General features: G+C 45.0%; 3 protein-coding genes across 3 annotated transcripts; 1 reads left to right on the top strand and 2 right to left on the bottom strand.

Annotated features, from left to right (window-relative positions):
* Window positions 1-10,678: 10,678 nt before the first annotated feature.
* On the bottom strand, window positions 10,679-11,761 carry LOC311321581 (putative nuclease HARBI1; the record flags this gene model as incomplete). Its single annotated transcript, XM_084453575.1, has 1 exon — window positions 10,679-11,761. One exon carries the CDS (start codon window positions 11,759-11,761, stop codon window positions 10,679-10,681), a length of 1,083 nt encoding a protein of 360 aa, XP_084309701.1.
* A 2,562-nt stretch (window positions 11,762-14,323) lies between these two features.
* On the bottom strand, window positions 14,324-14,734 carry LOC311322107 (histone H3.2; the record flags this gene model as incomplete). The annotated part of the gene is made up of 1 exon (XM_084454130.1): window positions 14,324-14,734. One exon carries the CDS (start codon window positions 14,732-14,734, stop codon window positions 14,324-14,326), a length of 411 nt encoding a protein of 136 aa, XP_084310256.1.
* A 272-nt stretch (window positions 14,735-15,006) lies between these two features.
* Window positions 15,007-15,393, top strand: LOC311321732 (histone H2A-like; the record flags this gene model as incomplete). Its single annotated transcript, XM_084453737.1, has 1 exon — window positions 15,007-15,393. The coding sequence occupies one exon, from the start codon at window positions 15,007-15,009 to the stop codon at window positions 15,391-15,393; it is 387 nt and encodes a 128-aa protein (XP_084309863.1).
* Window positions 15,394-15,666: the final 273 nt, after the last annotated feature.

Below are 15,666 nucleotides of genomic sequence, written 5' to 3'. Positions count from 1 at the left end.
GATCGTAGTGATGTTCAGGCTCATAGGAAGGTGTAGTCACAGTAAAATACAATCCAAGTTTACCCATCATTTAGCAGGATTGTTTATTTTTATTTTTTTCCTGTCTACTCTTTTTCTTATTTTTAGTATCCTCAGGGGACATTCTCTCTCTCTTTCCCATTAGGTTGAGGAAATTAGTTGCTGCTGCTTGTAAAGGAGGTGGGCCTTCCTCACCTTCTGTCTGCCTGGGAGCTAGGCTACACTCTGCCCCTCCTTCCTCCCCTCACCTTCATGGACAGACCCGCAAATTAGGGAACTCGCCGGGGCCGAGTGTTGCCCTCTCTCTGCTGCTGCTGTTGGTCGCTGCTGGTTCTCTGATGCTGCGGCACCTCCTGCTGCTCTCGCCCGGTTACTGTAGGAGGACGGGCAGGTGAAGTAGCTGTGGCCCTCGCCCTGGCACAGGGAGGGTGCAGGTCTCGGCATGGGCGATTTTATAGGGGGGGTAGGGGGGGCACTTGCCCCCCCCCTGGTTGGCCTGCCCAACTCTGCTCAAATTCTTAAAAAAATATATATATATTTTTTTTTACTAATTAACACAATTATTAAATACATAATTGTGGGTTGTACCAGTTTGTGTTAGGTCACCATTCATTTTAAAAGTCTATTTATTACTTAAACTAGGCTTCCTTTAAAAAAAAAATATATATATATATATATTCATAATCCACCAATGGCACAACTCGTCCGTCGACCTCAACTATTTCCGATTTGATCTGTTACCGCAAAAAAATGAGATCCGACTGTAATGCTCAGTGCTCAACAACCTACAACTAGCCAACCTGTTCACAATGGAGAAAAGAGCAATAAAAACAATTGACCACTTCTTCATAAAAAATAAAATAAAACTGCCAATGCTAATGAAGAAGCTACCACTCGAAATGACACTGCAGCAGGTGCAATCGAATGCAGAAGTGCTCCAGAGTCTATCGAAGCTAGCATAGCACTAGCACTAGCAACATCACCATCGGCGAGGAAGCTAGCACCAGCAGGCAGTTGCAGTTTGATGTTGTGATGTTGAGTATGGCCTAGTGCTCGGTCATAAAGTCTAGACATGCTCATGGTGTCTAGATGAAGTTCGCTGCATTGAGCATATTGAATTGTCATACGGATTTCTTATTAGCATACTGTTCACAACTGGCATTCTTTGTAAATAGATGGGACGAGACGGCAGAACTGTGGTTTTTTTCTCACGTCAAAATGTTGCCCCCCCTACTCTCAGAGGGTAAAATCGCCTATGCTCTTATGTCTACATTTAATGTCAACAAACAATTTCATTAATTCCTTATATTCTTCATTTCGTTGCTTATTTAAGAATTTACATTTATAAATTAGGTGTCTCTTTAGACTGTTCTTCAACTCATCCCATAACTCAACACTTGTTTTTGTAGATATTCGTAAGTCTTTGACTCTTTCGATTTCCCTTCTGACACTCTTTAATATAACAGGGTCTTTGAAACAATTCACAGTTCAGCTTCCAGCTATTCTGTCTTGGACTGGGGACACTATCAAAGCTAACCGATGCTCTTACAGCTAAATGGTCCGAGTTTACCCACACCTCTGTTCTATATGACTGAACCTTAATCTTATCGGAGACATAGATCCTATCTACGCGTGTCTTGATCCTTTGTTCAAAACGTGAGAAGCCCGCCTCATCTGGATAAATCACCCTGAAAGCATCTTTCATTTTGAACATCTCGCATGTCTCTTTCAGTACCTTGCTTGTACGTGGTAGATTAAAAGGGGTTGTTGGTATGCGATCTTTAGCGTCTGTAACTGTATTAAAATCCTCCGCTAATACTATATTGTCCTGTGCAGCATGTTGTGCCTTGTCCCAAGTTAGGTAGCCATTTTTAGTTCCGAGCTCACAGTTCTTCGCCAGGTTGTTTTTGGCCTCCATTGTTTCCTCTGAAAATCCAGCCCCCTAAAAGTCTTGTCATCATTGGGCCTATATGCCTCTATGTTGGCATTGGGCATTTTGGGTTATTTCCATAACAGCAAGACTGAACACTGTCACTCTCACTGGCAGTCCCCTCACTGATATCAGCAGCCAGTTGTTCTGACAGGCGTTTTCCCCATATTCTTTTAATGACTTGTTCACAGTCATAAATGTCAAGTTAGGCTGCATAGCCCACAAAATACGACGATATACCACCGTAGACATCATTCACTATTGTATCGTAGATAGCTGTGCTTGGCTGAGTGTAGCCTACCAGCCTACCAAAAACAAGGTGCCTATAGGCTACTGTGGTGAATTTAGAAGTTTTAAGTAGTCTTCACATGCCTTAGAAATAAACTATATGTACTCTGTGTATCTCAATGATGGATGATTCAACGCTGGCAGAGTAGGCCCTGTGTGTGTAAATCAGAAGTTGGGCCTTGGCTGTCACAGAGTAGCGGCAGGGCAGACTAAGGACACCAGCCTAGGGTGCTAAGGTAGTCTAGTGCCTAAGGACTAGGCATATAAATGGACGGGGAGGGAGGGGGTGAAAGAGGCCCACAGAAAGTGACCCCGATAAGGTGTAAATCGGCACCAGACATCAACAGTAGGCTACAATTGGGGAAAACCCCACAGATATTGGACAGAAGAGTGGGCACTACCCTAACTTATAATAAGATGAACCATAAATCTGATAAGTGACCTGTGAAAACTGATGGAAGCAGCCTGTGACAAGTGATAGAAACAGAGATTATACAACTGTTAGGCCTATGTGCGAAGGGCATCTCTCCTGCAAGACACTCACTAAGACTGTATTTGCTCTTGTTTAAGCAAACACCCTCTGTTGATCACCTCTGGATTCTGTAGTTTCTGCATTTGAATTTGACTGTATTGACAAAGTGTTCGAAGTAGCCTATAGTTTAAGACAAAATTGTACTACACTACACTACATCTGATGACCAAGTGTGGCGGTTGTGCCTCATGCTTCGCCAGATAGTAGACATGATATGTGCGCCCAAGATTGATGCAAACCAAATAGCCTATCTTAGAGTTCTAATTGAGGACTACCTCAATTTAAGAGCTGCCCTATTCCCCGACAAACCCTTGAAACCAAAGCACCATTATCTAGTTCATTATCCACAACTTATCGCCCGATTTGGTCCCCTTAATCGACTATGGACACTGCGCTTTGAAAGTAAACACACCTATTTTAAACAGTGTGCAAGAAAGCTACAAAACTTCAAAAACCTCTGCAGTATGTTGGCTGGAAGACATCAGCTGTTGCAAGCATATCTGCATGCTGGGAACCTATTCCCACCAATGGTTCAAATTGGCCAAGCAAATGATTATGATGAGAAAATATATAATGCTAGTATTCAAGAGGCTGTCAGGCTTAAAGGCCTTAAGAAAGAAGACATAATATTAACACCCACAGTCACATACAAAGGCACAATGTACAAAAGAGGCCTGACTGTAGTTATGGATCAAAATGACGAGGGTTACATATTTGGGAGAATTGTATTGATACTGATTGATCAGTCAAAGGTACATCTTGTTGTTGAGCAGTGTCAGTCAGTGCCAATAGCTAATCTTGGTGTGCACTGCCTGCAGCCTAATTCAGAGTCATACATTCACTATGTATGTGTGAATGTGGAGAACCTAGCAGATTATTACCCTCTGCCACAGTATGAGCAATATGATATTAATATTGTTGCACTACATCACTCTGTGTGCCTCAGGTAAAGAGATGGACACCATTGAAATGGTGATCAAGACTGCCCTGTCAAATCTGGATGTAGAGCAGTGTCACACCCTAGTTGACGAGTTATCCAAACTAGGTGTGGAAAAAGCAGATGACCTACAATTTGTTTGTGAGGAGGATATTAGACATCTCATCACACCCATACAATGCCGAAAGCTTTTACACGCTTTCAAAAACAATGGTAAGATGTCACCTTTAGTGGATGCTGTTCAGCCGTCACAAAGTATATTTACTTTGTGTGAAATGTTTTTATGTTTATCCATATGTTGTGATACCATCAATACTTTATATGCTCTTGCATGTCAAATTGAGTTGAAAATTCCCCCACATTAACGTATAGAGTATCTAGTTGGCTTGGGTGTTTAGTATAATTTGATCCAAACTGAAATTAATATTTTAACATACATACATTAAAAAACAAGAACATCCCATTTTTCTCCTTGCTTCCGTTTTATATCCAAAGATCTTCTTTTCAGCTCTACAATTATTTGTTTAAATACAATTTCACTAGTGATAACAACATTGTTAATGGACATCTTGCAACGTGTCTTCCATATTTGTGCGTTTACTATGCAGATTATCAAATACAACAGACCTTTATATTTCTCAATATTGTTGTCAGTTATTCCATAAAAAACAGATTCTGGTTCTACTTTAATAGGCATCCCGATTTTCCCGAGCTTTCCAGACCTCTTTAGTCCTGCTGCACTCTAGCAGCAGGTTTTCCAGAGTCTCATCGTCTGTGCATGTTGGCATTGGGCATTTGGTTGTGGTTACATAGCAGCTCCACTTTACAACCGTTCTCACCGGCAGCCTCCTAACTGAGATCAGCCACATTATGTCTCTGAGGGATTCTGATATTAGTTTCCCCCAGATCCTTTTAGTGACCTGTTCGCTGTCTGGTGTGGACAGACCTCTGTACCTAATCGTTCCACCATACACACCGTTGACTATTGTGTCGTAGATTTCCTTATTTGATTGAGTGCACCAGTCAATTTGTAAATGTTCATATTTTTTTTACAAAGTCACTATATATGAGCTTGTAGTATGGGATGTATTTTCTACCTCTTCCTATTTTGTGCCTCCATTTTGTGACATCACCAATCCAATTCACATTTCGGCTCATGCCTTTTGCAACTGTTTTACACAGGCTTATCATCAATTAAATACCAAAATCAACGGAGCCTAAACCTCCGCAGACTCTTGGCTTGAAGAGGAGTTCTCGTTTTGTCACTTCTCTGGTAGTGTCCCATACCAAACGGAAACCTTCTTTGTTTATTTTCTTAACAGTTTTGTCAGTCGGCGGAAACACTGTACTCAAAAACATCATTTTGCTTAAAATGAACATTTTCATGATGTTGATCCTCGATTTGAATGTAGTTTTTTTATAACTATATTCTATAACTTTTTTATAATTTGTCCATTTATATACTTCTTCTTTAATCTCAGTCTCTTTATTGTCCCAGTTCCTTTGTGCAGAATCTTCGTTACTTACTATTAAGCACAATATTTTAATTTCTTCCTTTATTTCTATATCGAAGGGAGTTTCCATGCCGGGTTTCCCTATCCATACTGCCTCCGATTTCTCTTGGTTTAGAGTGGCTCCTGAAACTGACTCATATAAATTAAAATGTTCTTTTACAAGGTCAAGTTTAGATTGTGATCTTATAAAAACTAACGTCATCCGCGTAAGCAGGAATGATGGATCTCTCTTGCCCAGCCAGAGGAATTCCCTTCAGGCGCGCTCCATCTTTAATTATTTCCATCAGAGGGCTTATTGCCAACACGTATAATGCGCTACTAAGAGGACAACCCTGCTTCACTCCCCTCTTTATGCTTATTTCCTCTGTCAAATGACCGTTTATGTTGACTTGACACATTGTTTTGGCATACATGCACTTAATCATGTTGACAAATGCCGCAGGGAAACCAAAATGTTCCATTGTCTGCCATAAATAGTTCCTTGAAATCAAGTCAAAAGCCTTCTTTTGATCCAAAGCTACAATATAAAATCCATTTCCTGTCTTCTGGTGCAGAATTTCTCGCAGTGTGCACAAGTTGTCCCACATTAATCTGCCTTTAACTGCACAGGTTTGTTATTTTTCTATTAATGCGTCCAGGCAGCTTTGAAGCCGGTTCATCATTACCTTTGCATAGATCTTGTAATCAGTGTTAGTTAAAGTAAGTGCCTCCAGTTGTTGATATTTCTTTCGTCTCCTTTTTTATATAATAGAGAAATTACTCCTTTATAGAAGGATTCATGAAGGATGCCCTGTTTGATTCCTTCGTTGAAGGCCCGGGCCAGCAGTGGGGAGACCTCGTAACTAACTTCTTGATATAGGTCTGCCGGCAGGCCATCTTTTCCAGGCGCACGTTGCTTATTCAGTTCCGGCGTCTTCAAGCGCGCCCACCGCTCCGCTTCCGGCTTGGGTTAAGAAGAGACTCACCTATTGATGGTGGTGGTGTGCCCACATCATGCTGTGTTAAGAGCGGTGGTGAGCAAGTTTCCCTGTTGAGGAATGAAGTAAATGGTAATGGTAAATGGACTGCACTTATATAGCGCTATACCAGATATACGGTTTATCTTAGCCCACTTTGAGCCGGATTATTTTTTTTAAAGGAGTAGTAAAGGGAAAATGCATGTTTAGCCCTGTTTTAAGGTTACTTATGATAATATACAATGGTTCAGATCAAAACATTGACAAAACTAGCACTTTTGAGAAAGTCTGATAATTGCTCTACCACCGTTTAGGTCATACAATGGATGTGGGACTATGCCCACCCTCCCATTGGTCTCGGTAAAGTGAGTAGCATTTAGGTAACACACACAACACACACACGTACACACACACACACGTACACACAGACATACACCAGTCCACTTATGGCTTTAGGCCTGGACTTGGGCCCAGTCCCCCTTCCCCTCACCCTAACCCGGGTCCGTATCCTTTTCCCACCCCCACCCTACCCCCGACCCCTGCCTCTACCTGGACCCAGGCACACTCACGCTCACACAGACATACACCAGTGTTTACCATGTCTCTCCTATGATCTTTTTAGCCCCTTTTGCTCTGAAAATGTAATTTAATGTAATTTATTGCTCTATAAATGTTCTTAACAGTTGGACAAACATACTCCAGGAGCTTGCTTGATCATCTTGTTGAGAGGGGTCAGGGAATAATTTTTACAGCTCATTTTTCTCTCCCTGGGTGATACTGTTTTTTTTTTCTTCCCTCTGGAATATGTAGGGGTGGGGCCTATGCCCACCTCCCTTGTTCTCTGTAAAGCGCATTGTGTTGCCTCTGTGTATGAAATACGCTAATCAAATAAAGCTTTGATTGATTGATTGATTGATTGATCATGTCGCCACAATATCTCTCACATGAGGTGTATTTGGTCCTGTAGGTAAGAAGCACCGATAGTTTTTTTTTATATACACTATATGGACAAAAGTATTGGGATGTGTACACATTACACTTAGAGAAGCTTTTATGACATCCCTTTCTAAATTCATAGGCATTCATAAGGAGTTGGTCCCCCGTTTGCAGCTATAACCGCTTTTGTCCATATAGGGTATGATAGGCCATCTTTATAGAATCTCTCCAACCATGTTGCCATTTGTTGTGTGATTGTGATTGATGTAATTTGGTAATACCCTACATATTGCATGAATCTGCCTCTAGAAATGGTGCTTCTATTCAAAATAAATCATTTATTGAGCATTATAAAAAGTAAAAGTATCTCATCATTATCTATGGTACTTTGTTTATGTCAACGGAGGTCTTCAAGCGAGACCTCAAGACGTACCTTTTCGACCTAGCCTACAATCACTAGCTAGGACCTTGACACACAGAAAGGCAGCCTCAAACCTACCTGTGAATCCTCTGTATACATTGGTATTTATCCTGCTATGCACTATGTATATCAAGTAGTGTACAGAAGCTGGTTACCCTGAAACAGGCTTGTTCTGTTCTGACAGCTGTGTTGCTTCAATGGCTGCGCTACTAACCGTTTTCTGCCTCCCCTAGCGCCTCTCTCTCTCTCCCTCCTATCCTCTAACCAGGTCCAGTGTCAGCTGTGGAGCTGTGGATGTCGTAGTATTTAGTACACACACACACAGACACACACCAGTCCACATCCGGCTTAGGCCTGGACCTGATGCTCTTAGCCTTTCTTGCTCTGAAAATGTAATTTAATGTAATTTATTGTTCTTTAAATGTTCTTAGCCATTAGACAAATATAATCCAGGAGCTTGCCCCAGGTTGCCTGTTTCAATATCTGTGTGGTCTGTATGGCTCTATGTGCTACTAACCCTGTTCTGCCTTCCCTCTCCCTAGTGCCTCTCTCTCTCCCTCCTATCTTCTAACCAGGTCCAGTGGATGCCCCACTGTCACCAGCAGACCTCCCGGAGTCCGATAGATACCCCCGTGTCTGCTGTGGATGTCGTCGTAGCATGTCCGTAGAATGTCCTCTCTCCTATGATGCTTTTTAGCCTCTCTTACTCTGAAATTTAATTTAATGTAATGTATTGCTTTATAAATGTTCTTAGCCGGTAGACAAACATACTCCTGGAGCTTGCTCGATCGCCTTGTTGAGAGGGGTCAGGGAATAATTTTTACAGCTCACTTATCTGGCCCCCGGGTGATTACTGTTTTTTTGCTTCCCTCTGGAATATGTAGAGAGTGGGTCGTATGCCCACCTCCCTTGTTCTCTGTAAAGCGCATTGTGTTGCCTCTGGGTATGAAATGCGCTATACAAATAAAGCTTTGATTGATTGATTGATTGATTGATTGATTGATGTGAAATGTTAGGTGATGTGAAATTTTAGGTGATGCACACATTGTTATTCTTATAGGTTGCCCTGGTTTGTAAACGACACACCCTTGTAGCTGAAGTATACTAGTTGCTAAAACCTAATTCTAGCAACCACGTAAACAGACATCTCCTTTAGAGAAGAGCAGTGGTGAACCTGATTTGGCTCCTGTGCTGTATCCCCCCTCTCAGGTCATAGGGGGTGCTGCTGGAGCGTAGGCAGGGTGGGCTCTGGGAAAGACTGTTAGAAGCTATAGACAAATCTTCTCCTCACCTGCCTAAACTATCTATTAGAAAACAAACACGAACAAGAAGTCGCTGGGCTGGTAAGTTCCCGTTACAGGAGGGCAGGTCTCGGACCCCTGTACAGGGGTAATGCAGAGACAACTGATTTAACAGTAGTCCATTTTCCAAATGATTCAAAATATATGTGATTGATATTGGTAGGTTTATCATTTGGTTTGTGTAGCCAATGCACTACAACCCCCATACAAAAGACATGGACCCAATTGAGGCTTTTCTCCTTTTTCAATTAGTGAGGCTGACTAACTACATATTGTGGCCCCTAAATGTGAATCAGGGTGAATTGTGATCCGGAGGGTGAGAGGAAACAAGTAACAATATTGGTGCACTTATCATCCACGTTGGTGTTGGAGGTGTTTACCTAATAGCCTCTGCTCATATCAACTGGAACTGAATATCGGCCCTACTGCTGTTTCTGGACCTTCAGCAGGCAGGCAGGTACTTCATTAATTCCAGAGGGGAAATTGCACTGTTACAACAGCCACATTCAAGCGACATGAAATAGGTTTAGGTCGATATAATATGCAATACAATATATGGGTTCCGTGTAAATACAAAGGTGAACTGTATGTATGGATTAAAAATGTGTGTGCCACTGGTGTTGTGGTGCTGCAGCTGAACCTACTGGGCTGGGGACTGGGGACCATCAACATCCACCTCCTTCAGCTCCCATTTGACCTGAGGGAACCGTGGAGGGATACAGTACTATCTCACACTGTGACTGACAGGATGGAGGTCTGTCTTAGCTGTGCTACAATCTGTTCTCAACTATCCAAATGAGAAGACATAGGGGTTGCCAAAAGACAGGTAAAGATAGGCACCACAGTCAAAAGATATAGAGTTGATGGAAATCCATATCTGTACCAGAATGTAATTTATAACTATAGCAACTAGAGGGAGCTAAAAGGCTTTTTTGTTGCTTGTTGTGACTTTGTTTTTTCCCGCTTTGTGGTATTGTTTAGGTATGGTACACTTAATAGTCCACCTGTAACATACCACAACGCAGGAGGAAAAAGAAACAAGACAAAAAAAACAACCTTAATCTCACTTTGCTGTGGTTTTCCCTTCACGTTAAAATAGATTGAACGGCTATTCACTGTTTAAACCACCTCATACGCTAAACAAAGCACGTTACTAGTGTTTGAATAAACCATTTTGAATTTTGATTTTACTGGCCATGATCTCAGCTTCCTTCTCCGCGAGCCGAAGTTTAAGTTTTCAAGAAGGTTAGCCCCATTGGCTATTAACACGGAGACAGGTATTGGATAAAGCGACAAAAGCAAAAGGGCGCCACTTTACGGAAGGTATAAAAATCCGACCGCCGTTATCTCACACCACTGAGTTACTAAACTACTTCTATACTGAAAATGAGCGGAAGAGGGAAAACAGGAGGCAAAGCAAGGGCCATTAGAAGAAAGACCAATAGAGAATAAGTAACTTGGGTCCAAACATATTTTATTCTTAAGATTCAAGATGTGTTTGGTGTAAATGCTGGAACAGGTTGTCATTTTCCGGGGTGGGGTTGTTAGCCCCACGCCCAACCCCCAACCTGGAGGGCCAGGTGTTGCTTTTCGTCTGGCCTCTACCTGAAACCTGCCCGGCATGGTTGAACCTGCTGGGGGGGTGACCCCCCCCGCCGGTATAGCCTTCATGGTCATGGAGACACACAAGCCTTCCCACCACGACAAGGTAGCAACACATGGGAGGGACCTCTATCCCGAAGCCTGCCCGGCATGGTTGCACCTGCTGGGGGGTTACCCCCCCGCCGGTATAGCCTTCGAGGTCATGGAGGCACACCTGGGGGGGGGGGGGGGGGGGGAGGGGAATCAGGCAAAAATGTTGATGAGGTCCTGCCTGGCCTGGAAACCCGCGTTGTAAAGGGCTGCACGCTCAGGCAGAGGGATGTCACCGCCGTCGTCATCATCACCATCCTCCTCCTCCTCCTCCGCCGCCATCAGACCTGCTCGTGCCCGGATGTTGTGCAGCATTGCTGTGACCACGATGACAGCGCAACACTTCGCAGGTCTTAACTTCAGCCCCCCTGAAGACCGATGGATGCACCGGAACAGATGTTTCCACCGGCCAATGGTGCGCTCCACCAGGCTCCTGGTGCGGCCGTGGGCGGAGTTGAAGTCCCGCTCAGCTGGGGTCAGGGGATCCGCCACAGGGGTGATGAGGTGGGTTCGGAGAGGGTAGCCACTGTCCCCAAGGAACACACCCCTACCATACTCCCCTCTGGCAGCCTTCTGTCCCACACCCGAGTTGGCCCAGATGAAGCTGTCGTGGGTGCTGCCTGGCCACTTGGCGACGACGTCCATAAACAGCCCGTTGTGGTCCACTACCACTTGAGTGTTTATGGCCGGGTACCCCTTCCGGCAGATGAAGGCCTGGTCCCACATGGACGGGTTGGTGACAGGGATCAGGGTCCCATCCACGAGGCCAATCACCTGGGGGATGCCCGCCACGGCGTGGAACGCCAGGTGTCGTGCCAGTGTGTCCTCCCTCGTCGCCGGCATACTGAGATGCGTGCGCGCATGACGCACGAGGACATTAGTGACAGCCTCCACGCTCCGGGACACCGAAGCCTTACTCAGCCCCAGTCCATCTCCCACCACCTTCAGGAAACTGCCCACGGCATAGAACCGTAGGGCTGCCAGGAGCTGTACCTCAGGGCTGAGGGCGAAGTTGCACCTGGTGGCCCTGGTGATGTGGGGTCGCACAATCTCCAGCAGGCTCTGGATTTCCGCACGTGGCAGCCGGTACTTGGCTATGATGGCACGGTCCGAGAGGACATCCAGAGGGCAGAGATTTGTGCGGATGTGATGGTTCACATGAACCAAATCGCTACGCGGACGGCGTCGCCGTTGGTTCCTTTGGTTGAGCACAATGATCCTTTGCAATGCAGCCATGATGTCTACCTGAAGCACGAGTTGCTTGTGACACACTTAAATAGAAGGGAACTCTGATTGATGAGATCAATTCCACCTGTGGCTACCCTACTGTGGGTCTAAGTGGGTGAATCAATTCGCCAGGATATATTTCGGTAGACTATCTGACATAGTATGATGACAGCCAGACAAGCCATGTCATCTTGATTATCCCTTTACATGGGAAAATGTTGTTGTTGTTCACAGAGTTGATTATATTAGGCTATGGATAGTCCCTATATGTCGTTTGCCTCAATAAAAGTAGTCAAAACAACATTTCCATGATGTGTTCTGTAGGCGCCATAACATTTTGTTCATCATTCAAGTTCTTTGTATTTTGTGTACACTAATGATGTGAATAGCGCAGGTAGGATAGATAGATGTGCGCTGTATTGCAACTCTCCTTTTTCAAAGTGTAATTTCGCTCGAATCGAGCTAAAACTATAACGGGATGAACGGAGCGCATCGCCAAGGTACAGCTAACGATGGGGTCCGACCGCCCTTCGTAACGTATCCCTTGGCTGTGGTATACCTTGGCTAAGAAGGCTCTGGGAAACAGCGCTTCGGCTCCAAGGAAGGCTAACGATGTATCTTCGGAAGGTACATCGTAAGGGCGATTTACGATGTACCTTGGGTGGAGCTGTTTCCCAGAGCCTTCGTAGCCAAGGTATACCTTGGCTTAAGAAGGTTCTGGGAAACGCATCGCCACCTAGAGGGGGACCTAACGACGTTCTTAAGAAGCACGTAGCGCTACGATGCCTTAACGATGCCTCTGGGAAACGCGGCCCTGAACTGTTAACAACTAAATGTACTGCAGAAAATGTCTCCACTCATGAGGCAAATGTGATCATTATTTTGACCCGTGGGCCTTTGGTCTATAGACAAAATAAATGTTGTAGACACACCTAAGGGTTTTTGGTCTATTCCCACTTTCTGTCATTGTGATTATAAAATATTTGCTGTCTTCCATGTTTGGGCTCTTGGTTAACTCAGTCAGGCATGGGGCTCAATCTCAGGGTTGTAGGTTTGAACCCCACACCAGCCACTGCTAAGCATTTCATTGGCTGGTAAGTTCCCGTTACAGGAGGGCAGGTCTCGGACCCCTGTACAGGGGTACTGCAGAGACAACTGATTTAACAGTAGTCCATTTTCCGATTCAAAATATATGTGATTGATATTGGTAGGTTTATCATTTGGTTTGTAGCCAATGCACGACAACCCCCATACAAAAGACATGGACCCAATTGAGGCTTTTCTCCTTTTTCAATTAGTGAGGCTGACTAACTACATATTGTGGCCCCTAAATGTGAATCAGGGTGAAATGGGATCCGGAGGGTGAGAGGAAACAAGTAGAAATATTGGTGCACTTATCATCCACGTTGGTGTTGGAGGTGTTTACCTAATAGCCTCTGCTCATATCAACTGGAACTGAATATCGGCCCTACTGCTGTTTCTGGACCTTCAGCAGGCAGGCAGGTACTTCATTAATTCCAGAGGGGAAATTGCACTGTTACAACAGCCACATTCAAGCGACATGAAATAGGTTTAGGTTGATATAATATGCAATACAATATATGGGTTCCATGTAAATACACAGGTGAACTGTATGTATGGATTAAAAATGTGTGTGCCACTGGTGTTGTGGTGCTGCAGCTGAACCTACTGGGCTGGGGACTGGGGACCATCAACATCCACCTCCTTCAGCTCCCATTTGACCTGAGGGAACCGTGGAGGGATACAGTACTATTTCACACTGTGACTGACAGGATGGAGGTCCGTCTTAGGTGTGCTACAATCTGTTCTCAACTATCCAAATGAGGAGAAGACATAGGGGTTGCCAAAAGACAGGTAAAGACAGGCGCCACAGTCAAAATATATAGTTGATGGAAATCCATACCATATCTGTACCAGAATGTAAGTTGGTTTAACTATAGCCACTAGAGGGAGCTAAAGGGCTTTTTTGTTCTTTGTGACTGTTTTTTCCCGCTTTGTGGTATTATGTATGTTTTTTCAAAAACACTTAAATAGTCCACCTGTAACATACCACAACGCAGGAGAAAAAAGACAAAAATCAACCTTAATCTCACTTTGCTCTGGTTTTCCTATCACGTTCAAATAGATTGAACGGCTATTCAATTGTTTAAACCACCTCATACGCTAAACAAAGCATGTTACTAGTGTTTGAATAAACCATTTTGAAACTACGTTCATACTTTCTCTGAGGCTGCAACCAAATGCTGGAAGGGACTAAACTCTGACTTTCACAAAGTTGCAAGTTCTCTTCTTGGGTGTCAAAAAAGGCAGTACAAGCTGAAATCCATGGCTGGGCGTAAGGTCAATGTACAAAAATAATTGCATTGTATACGTGGATGTCAAGACGGTGAATGGACAGTGTAGTAGAACTAGCAGTCCAAACTACACCTATTAGGACGCACTACACTGTAAAGATTACAATAGGAACACATTGGCTTCATTATTAGAGATAATGAGGTGGCTCTTAAAAGAGCCTTTGGGGGATGTTGAAATGATAAAGCAACTCAGACTTTAGGCGCGTTCTCCGCGAATGCGGCGGGCCAACTGGATGTCCTTGGGCATGATGGTCACCCTCTTGGCGTGAATGGCGCACAGGTTGGTGTCCTCGAAGAGGCCGACTAGGTATGCCTCGCTGGCCTCCTGCAGGGCCATCACAGCAGAACTCTGGAAGCGCAAGTCGGTCTTGAAGTCTTGAGCGATTTCCCTCACCAGGCGCTGGAAGGGCAACTTGCGGATCAACAGCTCGGTAGACTTCTGGTAACGACGGATCTCTCTCAGGGCTACTGTGCCGGGCCTGTAACGATGGGGCTTCTTCACACCACCGGTGGCGGGTGCGCTCTTACGAGCCGCCTTGGTGGCGAGCTGCTTCCTCGGGGCTTTGCCACCGGTGGATTTGCGGGCGGTCTGCTTGGTTCTGGCCATAATCTCAGCTTTCTGCTCCGAGAATCGAACATGAAGCTTTCAACAACGTAATGTGCCTTTTTTATAACGCCCGCTGCCGTGCGCTGATTGGACAGCCTCTCTGTGCGACATCATTGGCTGGCTATCGCCTCTGTCTCCCCATTGGACATTGACATGGAGCCTGGGATTGGCTAAGGCGACAAAGGCAAAAGAGCGCCACTTTACGCATGGTATAAAACTCCTACCGCCGTTCTATCACAGCACTCGGTTTCTAAAATACTTCTATACTGAAAATGAGCGGAAGGGGGAAAACAGGAGGCAAAGCAAGGGCCAAGGCCAAGACCCGATCATCTCGCGCCGGTCTCCAGTTCCCGGTGGGTCGTGTTCACAGACTTCTCCGTAAGGGCAACTATGCCCAGCGTGTGGGAGCCGGTGCACCGGTCTACCTGGCCGCTGTGCTCGAGTACCTGACTGCTGAAATCCTGGAGTTGGCCGGCAACGCTGCTCGCGACAACAAGAAGACTCGTATCATCCCCCGTCACCTCCAGCTGGCTGTCCGCAACGACGAGGAGCTCAACAAACTTCTCGGAGGCGTGACGATCGCCCAGGGCGGCGTGCTGCCCAACATCCAGGCAGTGCTTCTCCCCAAGAAGACCGAGAAGGCTGTCAAAGCCAAGTGAAGTGGCCACTGACGTGAATTCTCCCAATAATCCCAAAGGCTCTTTTAAGAGCCACCCACTTCTATCCTTAAAAGCGCAAAGTGTATTTCCATTGTCCTCTGGAATGCGTTTCCATCATCCTCGTGTTCTCCGTTCTATTTCGTGGAGCTCCGCCCCACAGGGCTAGCTCCTATTGGCTAGCGAAACCCAGCTAGCTACATTGACTGAAGAAAAAAACATACACGCACCTGTGTCCAACCAGGTCCGGTGCACCACTGTATAAGCGGGCTACGC

This window comes from Borostomias antarcticus (assembly GCF_949987555.1).
Source record: "Borostomias antarcticus genome assembly, chromosome: 19".
In the NCBI taxonomy this organism is placed as follows: domain Eukaryota; kingdom Metazoa; phylum Chordata; class Actinopteri; order Stomiiformes; family Stomiidae; genus Borostomias; species Borostomias antarcticus.
This window is presented reverse-complemented; position numbering and strand designations above follow the sequence as displayed.